Source organism: Caretta caretta, chromosome 7 (genome assembly GCF_965140235.1).
Source record: "Caretta caretta isolate rCarCar2 chromosome 7, rCarCar1.hap1, whole genome shotgun sequence".
NCBI lineage: Eukaryota > Metazoa > Chordata > Testudines > Cheloniidae > Caretta > Caretta caretta.
Window position 1 is genome coordinate 73,449,544 of NC_134212.1, and position 15,851 is coordinate 73,465,394.

Genomic DNA, 15,851 nt, shown 5'->3' on the forward strand with positions numbered 1-15,851 from the left:
ATATTTTGCACACAGCAGTGCAATAAGCTTGTGGCTCTATGTCAGTGAAGCTGTCAGGCACCATCATGTACTTTAAATGCCTGATTGTAAAATTGTGGGGCTTTTTTTTTAAATAATTTGTTAGAACCTGATAATTACTTTCAATACTATACTAATGACAATTAAACACAAGTAAACCACAAGGATACCAAAATTGAAGCAGTAACATTTTCCTTTTACTAGTGCTCTCGGGACTTTACAGTCCCATTACAACATTCCATGCCACTGCCTATTCGAATTAGCACTGAACTTCAGTTCTGTGTATTCAGCCCAGTGCAGGTGTGTGAGAAACGCATTCATCTAATCATATTTATTTTACAAAAATTAAGTACTAAGCCATTTGCCTCAATAATAACCTGCAGCACTGAGTTCCACCGGTTAATTATACACTATGTAAAAAGCTATTTCTCCTCCCCCCCACACACACACATACTCCTCTCTATCACAAGAGAAAGTAGAGTTCAATTGCTAGGCAAAATCTTTTGCCTTCTGAATTAGAGGAAAGTTGGGGCATGGCTGGACTCTATTTTGGAAGGTCCCCACACATATCTCGTCCCCCCTATGACCAAGTCCTTCCACCTCTACATGCCCTGCCTCCATGCAACCCTCTTAGACTTTGGTAACATAATTTGCATTTGTGTTTGTGAGCTCCATGGCAGACTAAAGAGAATGGGGAGCCAGAAAATGAAGCTGAGGCCTAACTTTCCGTGCAGGGAATGGGGGAAGGAAAATTAGGGAACTCAGTGTTCCTGTACCAATCAGAAAGGCCATGGACAGGTGGCACTCTGGCTGGCAGGACGGGCATGCTGCATGTGGTGTGAGGCCCTGGAAGAGGTCACATTACAGCTTGCAGAGTTCTATCCCTCAGTGGTCAGGGGTGGGAATCAGCCAAGAGGAGGCAAACAGCATTTTTCCCCTTATGAAGAGAAAAGTTGAGTGAATCGATTTTTTTCCCCCCATGGAAATTCTGCAACACTGTTAATATCATTTGTGCCCACTGATCTCACTGGATAGGAGTGCCGGGGGGAAAGTGCGTATGTAGGACAATGGTGTCTCTATAAGCAGTGTTGAAGGTCCATGAAGTAAACCTCATCGAGCCCTGCTAGGATGCAGGAATACAGGGCAAGGAGACTATGGATGAAAATCATCAGAGGCCTCCCCAAGAAAACAATGGTCCAACTTTTTCCCAATAACATCACAAATCCCTATGAAATATGATGATAATTAGGTATGCCATAGTTTTATTGGAGTTTTGTGTTCCTGCTTTGTTTTGTTATCTCATTGCTCCAGATACATTGACCTTGCCTCTTACAGTAAGTATCTGGTCATGAGAAATGCAGAACAGAAAGGCTGGAAATACCAATATTCTTTAGAGATTATTGGGATATCTGTGGAAGCACATGAATATCCACTTGAATGATGCAAATGGGGCTTTGATCAGGGTCGGCACAACAAGTACCTTATTACAGTATTTATGATAACTGAACACTCAACAACTTGGATTAATCTAACCTGAAGAAAATCTTTCATTTATGTGTATTTAGATCAAAGGAACTCAGATTAACCTTGGTATAGGCAGGCAATCTAAAAGGAGAAGAGGAGTGCGCTGTGTGAGGCTTGATGTTTGCAGTTTGATTTGATGTCCCACACAACTGTTTCCAGAATGCACAATTTTCGTAGATAATCAAATAAAAAACAACCACTTGCCCACACTAAAAAACCACCAGGCCTGTAAGTGTGGTAATAAAAGTAAGCGGCGGCATACTCCATCTGAGGTGCCATGTTATAAACAATGCTCATGAAACCTTCAGGGCCAAGATCTATAAAAGAAAATGTCACTGCTCTTGGAGCCAAGAGCCATTTAAAAAAAATTGTCTGGGAGTGAAAATGTCTAGATTTCATATCTCGTTGCTTAAAAATGAGATTCCTCTCTTCTCTGGCATTGTAGATAGAGGAAGTGAGCAAGCTAGCTCCATTTGATCAACAGTGCTTGAAGAGCAAAACAAAACTATTAATTTCCTGACATAGTTTGGGAATTTCACTACCAAGGATCATTCTCTATAGAGCAGTGTTGCTACCATGCACTACTGTCCCAAATAATCTCAATCTAGGGACAGGGCTTTTCCAGCCAAAGCCCTAAAAGGCACTAGCCCCACCATATTCTCATTCCATATGCAGATACTCCCTTCCCCTACCTTTACTGTAATACAGGGCAACAGAAAAATAAACTATTTAAGTAATAATTTTTAAAAAGAAATTTCCCAAGATTTCTCACCTTTAATGTACCTATCAGATTTTTTTATGCATCCCCATTTCCACCTTTCTTTAAAGTCTTGGGAGAAAACCGGATTTCCATTTCAAATCCACAGTACTAAGATTTTCCATGCTAGCCTCACTCCAAACAAGCCATGGCTAGAAGAGGGTTATGTGGAGGTATAGTCCCCAGACGTTTCAATTAACACAGGTTACTTTGCTGGCTACTAGGTCTGAGGGGGTTTCTGCTCTCTCCCTTTTGGTTCTTGGTTTGGTTGGAAACTCTCTTTGCCTTCTCTCCTGCTCAGAGAGACTTCCCCCCTTTCTCCACTAGGTCAGTATCTCTTTTCCTTCTCCCTTAAATAAGCGTACTGGGCAATTACTTTGGCTGTGAGAATCACTTTTGGGGATATAGGATTTGCCACCGCATATCACATCAAGTCATGTATCCTAGGCATTGTTGATGCATCAGAGGAATAGAGAGATCCTCTGCCATGTAGCTGGCCAGTGATGCGGCGTAGCTGAAAAGGTGTGGATTCCTTTATGAACCTGGCAGTGTAAGTGCCCATCGCAAAAATGTATAGTCACAAAGAGACCACAGTCACTTCCAGGAAAGAATGTGGATTGAAGGCATTTGGGCCTTTAAACAGATTTGAAGAAAAGCAAAGCAAGTTCAGTCCATCTGCATTGAAAGTAGAGTCATATAATAGCCTTCAAGTAAAAGTGATTGAGCATCAGCACCACACTTCGCTGAAAGCCATTGTGACCACCCTCTTTCCATACCCCACTCTCTCTCTAGCCCACTTATTAAAAGCCACAGCTTGATGAGGGTGGTGGGAGTACATCTTGTGAAAGAAACTCTCAGAATCCAAACAGTACTGTCAAGGTTCCTCCCCCACTCTGAACTCTAGGGTACAGATGTGGGGACCTGCATGAAAACCTCCTACACTTACTTTTACCAGCTTAGGTTAAAACTTCCCCAAGGTACAAATTAATTTTGTCTTTTGTCCTTGGAATATCCACTGCCACCACCAAACTCTAACTGGGTTTACTGGGAAACGTAGTTTGGACACGTCTTTCCCCCCAAAATCCTCCCAACCCTTGCACCCCACTTCCTGGGAAAGGTTTGGTAAAAATCCTCACCAATTTGCATAGGTGACCACAGACCCAAACCCTTGGATCTGAGAACAATGAAAAAGCATTCAGTTTTCTTACAAGAAGACTTTTAATAGAAATAGAAGTAAATAGAAGTAAAGGAATCACCCCTGTAAAATCAGGATGGTAGATACCTTACAGGGTAATTAGATTCAAAACATAGAGAATCCCTCTAGGCAAAACCTTAAGTTACAAAAAGACACACAGACAGAAATAGTTATTCTATTCAGCACAATTCTTTTCTCAGCCATTTAAAGAAATTATAATCTAACACGTACCTAGCTAGATTACTTACTAAAAGTTCTAAGACTCCATTCCTGTTCTATCCCCGGCAAAAGCAGCATACCAACAGACACAGACCCTTTGTTTCTCTCCCTCCTCCCAGCTTTTGAAAGTATCTTGTCTCCACACTGGTCATTTTGGTCAGGTGCCAGCGAGGTTACCTTTAGCTTCTTAACCCTTTACAGGTGAGAGGATTTTTCCTCTGGCCAGGAGGGATTTTAAAGGGGTTTACCCTTCCCTTTATATTTATGACAAGTACTTTCTGTGAATTTGGATAATACTGTTTGCAGGATCAGTGGAATGATGGATGGTAGAAACCAAACATTACACTGTCCAACAGCTGTGGAAATCTGATGGGAGAGTTTAGTAGCTAACTCTTAATCGGCTTTGTTTATCCAAACTTTAAAATCCTGATTAAGATCGGAGGGGGAAAGAATTTAATGAAATTCTTATGATCATTCAGTCGGTTTAAAACTGTAAGACTTTTCTTGAGCCCTAAAGGAGTGTGCTAATGGAGTGCAGTTATCTTCAGTGATTGCCAGTAGAAAAGGATAATGCTGGAACAGTCACTTGACCCCTGCTATTTCAGCATTTACCAATACCAGAATCCACCACCTGGCAGATTAGTTCCTTCTCTTCTTCGAGAAGATGGGACAAAGCAACCATCCGTTTCTGTAGTGAAAGGAAAAGGAGTACTTGTGGCACCTTAGAGACTAACCAATTTATTTGAGCATAAGCTTTCGTGAGCTACAGCTACACGAAAGCTACAGCTGTAGCTCACGAAAGCTCATGCTCAAATAAATTGGTTAGTCTCTACGGTGCCACAAGTCCTCCTTTTCTTTTTGCAAATACAGACTTACACAGCTGTTACTCTGAAACCTGTAGTGAGAGGGTAGCTTGTAGGGAAGGAAGTGAAATACAATCAAATTATTCTTCCACTCACCTGTGCAATTAATCCAAACTTGTAAGATTTGTTCAAGAGGAGTAATTTTTTGGTAGGTGACTAAATATCACAAGTTTTTCATCACCATCAATCATATTAGAGAGAGGTAGAGTAGATTCGTACTTGAGCAAGTAAGTTTTCCACGGTGATTTCTGAAGACTGAACTAACCTTATTAACCTCGGTTATCCATGTGCTCAACCTTCAACCTTGTAAGAAATGTAGGAACTTTCAGAAAATGACCAGGCAGATTAAGGGAGCAGGAATACATATGTAAGTCTTGAAAGACTCCATAGTCAATGGGATGAGGGTCGCTTAAATCCTGGATTGTGCCGAGTGAAATCTTGGTTAGTGTATCTGACTCCAACTTCATAGAATCATAGGACTGGAAGGGATCTCAAGAGGTCTTCTAATCCGGTCCCCTATACTCAAGGCAGAACTAAGTATTACCTGACAGGTGTTTGTCTAACTTGCTCTTAAAATTCTCCAATTACAAAGATTCCACCATCTCCCTAGGCAATTTAGTCCAGTGCTTACTTACCTTGACAGTTAGGAATTTTTTCCTAATGTCCAACCTAAATCTCCTTTGCTGCAATTTAAGTCCATTGCTTCTTGTCCTATCCTCAGTGGTTTAGGAGAACATTTTTTCTCCCTCCTCCTTGCAACAACCTTTTATGTACTTGAAAACTGTTATGTTCCCCCTCAGTCTTCTCTTCTCCAAACTGAAAAAATTGGGTTTATTTAATCTTCCCTCAGAGGTCATGTTTAATTATTTTTGTTGCTCTTCTCTGGACTTTCTCCAATTTGTGCGCTTCTTTCCTAAAATGTAGCACCCAGAACGAGGATACAATGCTCCAGTTGAGGCCTAATCAGTGTGGACGAGAGTGGAAGAATTACCTCTTGTGTCTTGCTTACAACACTGCTGCTAATACATCCCAGAATAAAAGTTCGCTTTTTTTTTTAAAATAAGTGTTACACTGTTGACTCATACTTAGCTTGTGATCCACTATGACCCCCAGATGCCTTTCCACAGTATTACTTCCTGGACAGTCATTTCCCATTTTGTATGTGTGCAACTGATTGTTCCTTCCTAAGTGGAGGACTTTGCCCTAGTTCTTATTGAATGTCATTCTATTTACTTCAGACCATTTCTCCAGTTTGTCCAGATCATTTTGAATTTTAATCCTATGCTCCAAAGCACTTGCAACCTCTTCCCACTTGGTATCATCCACAAACTTTATAAGTGTACTCTCTATACCATTATCTAAACAACTGATGAAGATACTGAACAGAACTGGACCCAAAACGATCCTTGGGGGACCCCCACTCGATATGCCCTTCCAGTTTGACTGTGAACCATTGATAACTACTCTTTAGGAATGGTTTTCCAACCAGTTATGCACGCACCTTATAGTAGCTCCATCTAGGCTGTATTTCCCTAGTTTGTTTATGAGAAGGTCATGTGAGACAATATCAAAAGCCTTACTAAAGGCAAGATATACCACATCTACCATTTTCCTCCATCCACAAGTTTTGTTACCCTATCAAAGAAAGCTATTAGGTTGATTTGACACGATTTGTTCTTGACAAATCCATGCTGATTGTTACTTATCACCTCATTATCTTCGAGGTGTTTGCAAATTAATTGCTTAATTATTTGCTCCATTATCATTCTGGTACTGAAGTTAAGCTGATTTGTCTGTACTTCTCTGGGTTGTCCTTATATTTCCCTTTTTATAGATTGGCACTATATTTGCTCTTTTCCAGTCTTCTGGAATTTCTCCCATGAGTTTTCAAAGATAATTGCTAATGCCTCTGATATTTCCTCAGTCAGCTCCTTGAGTATTCTAGGATGTATTTCATCAGGCCCTGGCAACTTGAAGACAATCTAATTTGTCTAAATATACCTCTACCCCAATATAATGCGACCCGATATAACGCGGGTTCGCATATAATGCAGTACAAAGCTCTGACACGCTGCTCTGAGCAACATGTTAAGGGGGCTGGGCCCGGGCTGAGGGGTTGGATAAGGGGCAGAGGGTCTTGGGGTCGGTCAGGGGCTCCCCCTTGGGTGTGGGAGGCAGGAGGGGGGGCACTTTTGGGGGCCTCACAGTCCCAGAGTGTCCCAGAGGATTAGCGAGGGGCCACAAGCAGCCTGCTCCGCTTCCCTAGCCCCGGCCCCAGCCGTGTCACTCGGAGGAGGGGGCTTGGGGGAAGGGATCCCCCCACACTCACTGGCAGCAGCAGAAGCAGAGCAACCTGGCCCCAGCCCGCTCCACTCTGCCAGCTCCCAGCCACAGTACTCCGCTTCCCACTGCAGGTGAGTGTGGGACCTTGCCCCAACTACCCCACTCCCTCCCCCAGCGACACAGCTGGGGCTAGGGCAAGGAAAGCAGAGCAGGTTGGGGCCGCGTCGCTCTGCTTCCCACCACAAGTGAGTGCAGAGGGTGTCCTTTCCCCAACCTCCCCGCATTCACCGGTCGCGGGAAGCGGAGCAGCCCGGCCTCAGCCCGGTCTGCTCCACTCTACCAGCTCCCAGCCACGGCACTGCGCTTCCCACCACCGGTGAGTACAGGGGGCATCCATCTCCCAACCTCCCCGCACTCACCGACAGCGAGAAGTGGAGCACGGTGGCTGGGGCAGTGTTGTTCCACTTCCTGCCGCTGCTGGTGAGTGCCTGTCGGGGGAGGGGTGTGTGGATAGGGGTGGGGAGCAGTAGGGAACAGGGAGCAGAGGGGTTGGGTAGGGGACTGCGTTATATCGGGGTAGAGGTGTAATGTTTATCTTATTCTTTCCCTATTTTAGCCTCAGACCATACCTCATTTTCACTGGCATTCACTATGTTAGACATCCAGTTGACACTAAATTCATATGTGTCCGTAAATCTGCTTAGGTACCAGACTCTACTATAAAAGGTCTGCATTGGTTTCACACTCTTTGTTCATCATTTCTTTTTCTCTGAAGGGTCTAACAAGGCAGAAGGAGCCACCACCTCTCACTGATGGCCAACATCAAGAGGCAACAGAACAAAAGGAAATGTAGTGAAAAAATCATTCAGAGCGAGAGCATCTGTAAAAGGTAAAATTTTGTGAATACAGAAGCTGCTAGAATTTTTTGTGATTAATAAATGCTCACTGCAATGTTAGCTCTTTCCTGTTCACAAACTGATCTTGATTAACATGAATACATTAATCTATGCAAATACATTTCAGCCTATATGTACTCTGAAACTGTTTGCTCTGACTACTCACAGTGAGAGACGGGTCATCTGAGTCACATGATATGGGGGTTTTTTAGCTGTGAATGGATACATAATTTTTTTAAAAAAATAATAGAACAAATAGCAATAAAGTACTATTGATTTGAGAACATCACAGTTCTATTAAGAGTTTTCAGACAAATCTATTTTATACTAAAACATCTGAAGTTTTCAGGATTTTACAAATATTTTAACAAACACTGGCAGCTGCTTGACCTGTCAAACAAGGAACAAGATGGCCACATGAATAACAGCAGAGCAAACTCACATATATGAACACAAGACTCTTTAGTCACTATCTGTTTTCAACAAATTAATAGTTTTGCATTAAACACATCCAAGATACATGGAGAACACTAAGTGGGGACATCACATACTGCTAACATTCATGTTTAACAACCATTTTCTGAGGTTTTTGTATAAAATTATTGTTTTATTACTCATGAAAATAAGATGCATTTATGTCCTTCATAACAAATTCATTAAATCGGCCAGTTTTTGTAAGAAGTTAGCATTGTTTCGATGTCTATTCTATCCTTTTTCTGCTAAGACTTCCAACAAAGGTGCCAGCTGTGTTGGTGGGTTTGTGATATGGATACTCTTTGAAGCAATCTGAGACCATCTACTCCTTTCGCAGAAATCAAAATATGGTTACATTTCCACACTAGTGAAATACATTTTAAAAAAAGGTTAATATTTATTGTACTTTTCAAGGCTATTAAAAAGTAGGGTAAAATGTACTGCAGATGGTTGGAAAAAAAAATACATGTACACAATAATGCCAAGAAAAAGAAAAGGAAACATTGCTTTTCCTGAATGAACTTGAGGCCTAAAAAGGTGACTACTATTCAAGAGATTTAAACCCTCAGCAAGAAACATGAGAATCCAGTAGAAGAGAGACTTTTTTATTGGAAGGATTTCCCACAAAAGGCAAAGAATACTCCAAAATCCTATTCTAAAAAGCACAAAACAAATCTGTGTGAAATCCATTCACATCCACTACAGCAGCACAATGAAACCCTTAGTGGGCAAGGGCTAGAAGTTGTACGCTTGCACATGTATAGCATTGGAGAAGACCAGGTGGGAATTCACTTGTACAAATACCTAGACCCTCCTGGATCTAGTCTACAAGGGGGTAGCATTAGTTTGGGAGCCCAGGGGGATGTGGATGAAATAAAATTAGTCTTATCAATTTATTGGCTTGGGGCTTGACCCAAAGCCCACTGACGTCAATGGAAATCCATGAATTTCAGTGGGCTTTGTATCAGGCCTTTGGTCTGGCCCTTTATTAACTTTGGCTGAGTCAGCTTCCTACGGACCTTAGAGACACACATCCACATTACATGTAGTGATGGAAATAACTCTGAATGCCCCTGTACCTGATGTATTGAGATTTGGAGTGAAGAGAAATTAATAAGACAAATGGACTGTAACCTTTTTCAGACTTCCTTAGGCTATTTTCATTTTTAATATTACAATTAAATGTAACTCTCTCTTTTCCAGTCCACATTTGATACAATGTACCTTGTAAAGAGCAACTGACACCACATGAAAACCTAAGACATATTCTATACATTAGGAACTCTCTCCTAGTGCCTTTTCTTTTCATTTACTTATTTTATGCATTAATAGGAATATCTGCTTAAAAAAGTGGAAGTTTCAGGGAATTTAGCCACTTGTCATCTATTAGAATCCCCTGCACTGCTTTGAAAACTTCAACCCAGGATCTGTGACCCTTAGCAGTTAGTCTGCTCCTGGTGATAACTGGCTCAACTACGAAATGGCACAACAGAGCCTTTGTTATGTTCTCAGCACATAACACATTGTACACATTTACGATTTACACATTGTAACCTGCCCAAGGATTGCTTCCTCTGCTTTATACAAAGTATTCCCTCCAACATGCAATACAATGTAAGTAGCAGTTACTTTGCCTCCTATCATTACACAGCTTTAAATATTAACACAGGTATTATGAAAGCTTTCTAATTAAATCTAATCACACTGTCAAAGAAGGTTTCTGAATTTTAGAACAAGGCTCTCAAAAATGAAATATCTCTTATGCTGTGCAAGGAAGCAATGCCAGCCAGGAGGAATCAGGAGTCTTTCATGTGGAGTGATTCTGTGCTCTCCAGGGTAAGGAAGCTTCTTCCCCATCTCTGTGAGTAAGATTCTCCTCCCCACAATTGTACTGGCTCCCAGTCCTGTGCTCAGACCACACCTTTCTCAGATGAAGCTAGGCTCCACCCTCACCCACAATCCTGCTGCTACCAGAAGAAAGAAGGATCAGGCCACTAGTATCCATCAGTCAAGGGACCTGAAGCAAATGTCTGGTGGGATTTTTCACCTTGTTCTTCATCTGAAGTCATAATCCTCCATTTGAGGGGATCATTTCCACAGCAGACATTCATGATGTAACAAACAAAATAGTTTAACACCAGCCAGGTAATAAGAAAGAACTAAATCAATTATAAGCAGAATTGCTTTGGAACAGGATGCTTTTAAAAATTTCCCAGGGGGCTAAGGAAGCATTAGCATACCTTTATATTGAATGGGATAAATTCCACCCAGGCTAGCACACTGTGAAACCCCACTGATTTCAGTAAGGTTGTACATGGTGTAAATCAGAGCAGAATTTGACCCTTCATCTCAATCTTATGTCCAGATCTTCACAGATTCTTGAAGAAAACCTAACAGACAAAACTCTGATGTTTATCACTCCCTCGGTCTGTCACTTTCCCAGAACAATTCTGCGGCTCATGCAGGTATTAACTTATCTCAACATACTTTTGAAGGGTAAGGCTCAGGTTGTAGCTGGCTGATTTGATCTTGTTCTGGGCCTCTAAGTGGGTCATGCCATCTGTGTTGACTCCATCAATGGTTACCACAAGGTCCCCCTGGTTCATGTGTGACTGGGCTGCTTTGCTGCCAGGGGTGATCTGTGAGGGAGAAAAGAAAAACAGACTTTATTCTTTGTGTGAATTGGTTTCAGAGAACAAGTCCAGTCCAGAGTTATTATGGGAAGGGTTTATTCCTCACCCTCCTCAATCCCTGCAAAAAATGACACTAATGGAAGCTAGACAAACAGGGTGAAATTCATCTTCTTCAGAGGTCCAACACAAGGTCTTTATTTCACTTAAGCCCTATTTTGGGCTTAAGTGGTTCATATAACTTGTGTTGGCCCCTCTAAACAGGGACAAACTTCACCCTCAATTAAGGGAGAGTAGATCCCCCTGCATTTTCTGTATATATTGAAAATTCTCATTTAACCCAAGATGGATGTTACTCATCAGGTTCAGATAACTGTCAGTTTATTTATAAAAAGTTGTCTAAAGCAATTAAAATATTTTTTAACATCAGCCTGGATTTTGCCCAAGCGAACTACACTGGTTTACACCAGCTGCAGATCTAGTCCATTATAAATACACAGTTAGATTCAAAAGTATTTCTCACTGCTGAAAGACATGTTCTACCATCTCCCTTGCATGGAGAGAGTGCAGGAAGTTCACCTATTGTGTAATAAACATCAGAATTGGATTTGTTTCTACATGTTGCTCGAAAGTGCATTTATTTTCACATCCGAAGTTGCTTTAAATTTTATGGTTATTTATTATTGAGTGCCTACAGGCCCCAATCAGGATCAAGCTCCACTCTGCCTGGTGCAGAACATATTAATAAATTTGTTGTCACTCTTTCCCTTACCACTGAATTTTCCCAAAATAAATTTTATTGGTTTGAAATGGGAGCGGTGGAGCAGTGCCCTTTGGATGAAGGTACACACCCACAAGTGGTCAATTCCATCCATAGTTTAGGAACACTCTTGGGTTCCTCACAGACACTTAGCTCTCCTATAGCAGCATCCACAAATAAAGATTTCTACCATCTTCAGTTGGCTAGGAGATGCCATCTCATCAAGGCAGAAAATATCCTGGCCTCAGTTAGACACACCTTTGTACCTTCCATCTGGACTACAGCAATGTAATATTGCTAGGCATGAGGCCATCAGCCCTTAGGAAACTCCAACTACTACAGAATGCTGCAACACAATTCCTCAGCAACACAGGCTACCAACTGCACATCAAACCTGTCCTCTGCTCTCTACTCTGGCTTCCCATAGACTACTGAATCAAGTTCAAGGTCTTAGAGCCAGCTGTTTAAAGGTAATTAAGTGCCTAAAGATGCAGACCAGTGTACCCAGTGGGAATTTCAAAAGCACCTAGGCACCTGACTCCCATTGATTTCAATGTCAGGCCACCAGGTGCTTTTGAAAATCTCAATAGGCACCTTTCTTCATTTTTAGGAACCTAAATGACTTTAAAAATCTGTTCCTTACTCCCTGTGTTCTAGGTAATCAATGATCTGGGCACAGCATATCTTTAAAAAAAAAATCACCTCGAACTCCAGCATGAAGACTGTGGTTGACAACCTTACACCAGAATAGGGAACATTTTTTAGCTCCTTATCAGAGCTAGCCTTGATGGCATTACAAGAATAGCTCTGTGTACTCTGAATGAAAAAATAATAGCCAAAGATGTATTAAAGCTCCCTTCATGTGATTTAAAGGTTTCATTAATAATATAGATCCATTCCCTCTTGTACTTTTCTGTTTTCACTGAATAGGGGACCCTTTCCCCTCTCACATTCCCAAAATATGTCATCAAATATAATAAGACATAAAATAGAAGGTGGGGAGAATAAATTAGAATGGAAAGGAGATCAAACAAACAGCCAGTTCAATCAGAGTCAAATAATCTAGCAGAACTCCTTTTAAATACCAGATTGAACACCGTGTCTTGAGTGATCCCTTTAACTTCTTTCTTCACTGAAAGGAAAGTACTTTCCAAGCAGTCAGACACCAAGATATGAGCTTGGCTGATAAAGGCTATTAAAAAAACCTCTAGCCATCTGTAAGACACCACTCTCCCTTGCCACAGAAAACGTGCATGCCCTTGTCATAAAAACTGTTAACTGTGCTGTGCTGCTGACACCTCCACACTTCAACCAGGTGACTCCTAGTGATCTGCACACCTGTTTGTGCTTATCAAGAAAAAAGATTCACTGCTGAACATTAAGCCTCTCACTGAAAAAGCTAGCCTAACTGTGGAATTCCTACTCAACACATAAACCTCTCCACCCTGCCCTCCCACCCATCCTATGAACTAAATAAACCTAGGGAACAAGAACTTAAATAGTATGGACAAAAAGAGCTAAACACCTCAATAAAGAGGACTGAAACAGGACTGACGGGCCACATCTTCCTTTCACCCTGCCCCAAATAAAGGCTTACCTTTTTAAATAAGCCCTGGTATAGATGAGGGCTATAACGGTCTTAAAATTAAAGGACCAAATTCTCTGTTAGAGTAAATGGATTAAACACTGTTTATTTCAATGGACCTGCACTCATTTACACAAGCAGAGAATGTCTGACTCACTAACTAACTCAACCCCATCCACATGATAGGCATTCGTAATACTAAAGATTCCTGCTCTGTACAAACCTCTAATTATGACCATCACAGTCATCTGTGAGGCCACAAGCTATAGTAGGACCATATTTTAAAGGTAAGATTGCTCTTTGGGGAAGGGGTCAAAGTTGTGGCCTGTCAGTCTTGACAGCCTCCATTTCATTTGAAAGTTTACCGCATGTTTACAAAAGTGAAGGGATTAGTAGCCATGTCCTGAGCCGAGGATAGCGAGGTCAGGCTCTGTGCAAGATTTCTCCATACAACTCTGCAGTAGACTTTTGTGTTCCAGTCTTGAGGCCCTGCACAGCTTCGCTAATGCACTCTTCACTTGGCCTTCAATATCCCAGTTATTCTAGCCCTTTGACTCTTCTGAGCAGAGTCTGCCAATCATGTTGCATTCTCCCAAGTCATGAGGCAGCAGAGGTAAAACTGCATGATGTTCAGAGAGACTTTTACTTTTTCTAATCAGTTTGTCCCATCCATATATAATCACTGTTCTTTAAATGGACTAAAGTCCATTTAAGGGATTGCACAGCACTTACAGCACTTACTGAATCAAACACCCACTAAACCTATAAATATAAAAATGTAATTCAAACGAATGTATTAGATCTGTAACTCAGAACCAGCATAGCTGCCCCCCACCCCAAAAATGGTTACCTACCTTTCGTAACAGTTGTTCTTCGAAATGTGTTGCACATGTCCATTCTATTTTAGTGTTCATGAGCCCACATGCACGTGGCGCCCTCTTGAGTGCTGCGCTCATGCATCGGTGTATCAGGCGCCACCAGCCCTATGCCCTCTCAGTTCCTTCTTGCTGACAACTCCGACAGAGGGGCAGGAGGGTGGGTAATGGAATGGACACGAGCAACACATCTCGAAGAGCAACAGTTACAAAAGGTAGGTAACTGTTTGTTCTTCTTCAAGTGCTTGCTCATGTTGATTCCATTCTAGGTGACTCACAAGCAGTATCCCTGGAGGTGGGCTCCAAGTTCAGGGCCAAGTGGCTTGCAACACTGTTCTGCCAAAGCCAGCATCGTCTCGGGCTTGCTGGGTAAGAGCATAATGAGACGTAAACTTGTAGACGGACGACCAGGCAGTGGCCCGACAGATTTCTTGGATCGGTACCTGTGCTAGGAAGGCTGCTGATGACACCTGTGCCCTAGTCGAGTGGGCAGTCATGGTCGCTGGTGGAGGCACCTTTGCCAGGTCATAGCAGTAATGGATGCAGGCCATAATCCAATCCTCTGAGCAGACACTGGGTTACTTTTCATCCTGTCCGCCACCGCAACAAACAACTGCGTTGACTTGCGAAATGGCTTAATCCTGTTGATGTAGAAGGAAAGCGCCTTCCTGAAGTCCAGGATGTGCAATCTGTGCTCCTCTTCCGATTTATGAGGCTTCGGAAAGAAAACCAGTAAGTATATGTCACTGGTATAAAACTGTGAAACTACGTTGGGCGGGAAGGCTGGGTATGGCTGCAGCTGGATCTTGCCCTTGTAGAACACCGTATAGGCGGCTCTGAAATAAGTGCCCTGATCTCAGAGACTCTGTGGGCGGCCATTATTGCAACCAGGAAAGAAACTTTCCAGGACAGGAGCATAAGGGAGCAGGAAGCTAGAGGCTCGAAGGGAAGACACATGAGCCACAACAGCACGAGGTTCAGGTCCCAGGGAGGGACGGGATCCCTGATATGTGGATAGAGATATTCCAGACCTTTCAAAATCTGGACCATTGTTGTGAGCAAAGACCAACCTCCCTTGGAGCAGAGATGGAAGGCCAAAATAGCGGCCAAGTGGACTATGATCGACGTCAAGGACAACCCTTGGAGCTTGAGGTGCAGAAGATAGTCCAAGATGACCTGCAGAGAAGCCTGCTTGGCCCAGATACTCTGGTCTAAGGTCCAGCACGTGAACCTCTTCCACTTGGCCAGGTAGGTCACTCTGGTGGAGCGCTTTGTGCTACCCAACAAGACCTGTTGGACACGGGCCTGCCTGGGCCATTCAGCCATGCAGTAGCCAGGCTGTTAAGTCCAATGCCGCCAGGTTCGTGTGTAGAAGGCTGCCATGGTTCTGGGACAGCACATCCTGCCAAAGATGTAACTGCAGGGTATCTCTAGCACTCAACGGTCCGAGATGACCTGTGACCAACCTGAATGGTAGGGACAAAGACAGTCGAGGAAAGAACACGGTGGATCCGGGGAGCTGACTGGGGCATCGCTTTTGAGCGCACCATCAAAATGAGGGCTTCTGGCCCCTGGGATGTTTTGCCAGTCCAGGCTACGTGGGTGAGTGGGAGGAGAAAGAGACATGAGCTTTTGTCGTCGCCGTCCTATCCAGGGGTGAAAGTAGTATAGAATACTTACCGGTCCGGGGCCTCGGGTGGCAGTGACGGGGCCTCGGGCGGAAGGGGTGGAGTTAGGGTCAGCCTCCCCCAGCCAGCCCATCCACACTGCCT

The 15,851-nt window shown here is 42.8% G+C and overlaps 1 protein-coding gene across 15 annotated transcripts in view; it reads right to left on the reverse strand.

Moving 5' to 3' along the window:
- The window catches only part of LDB3 (LIM domain binding 3), a 191,855-nt gene that overhangs the window by 124,306 nt on the left and 51,698 nt on the right, over positions 1-15,851 (reverse strand). For all 15 annotated transcript variants that reach the window (XM_048856758.2, XM_048856769.2, XM_048856770.2 and 12 more), the window contains exon 3: positions 10,717-10,868. In XM_048856758.2, coding sequence (XP_048712715.1) covers positions 10,717-10,868 — 152 coding nt within the window. The remainder of the gene's footprint in view (positions 1-10,716; positions 10,869-15,851) is intronic.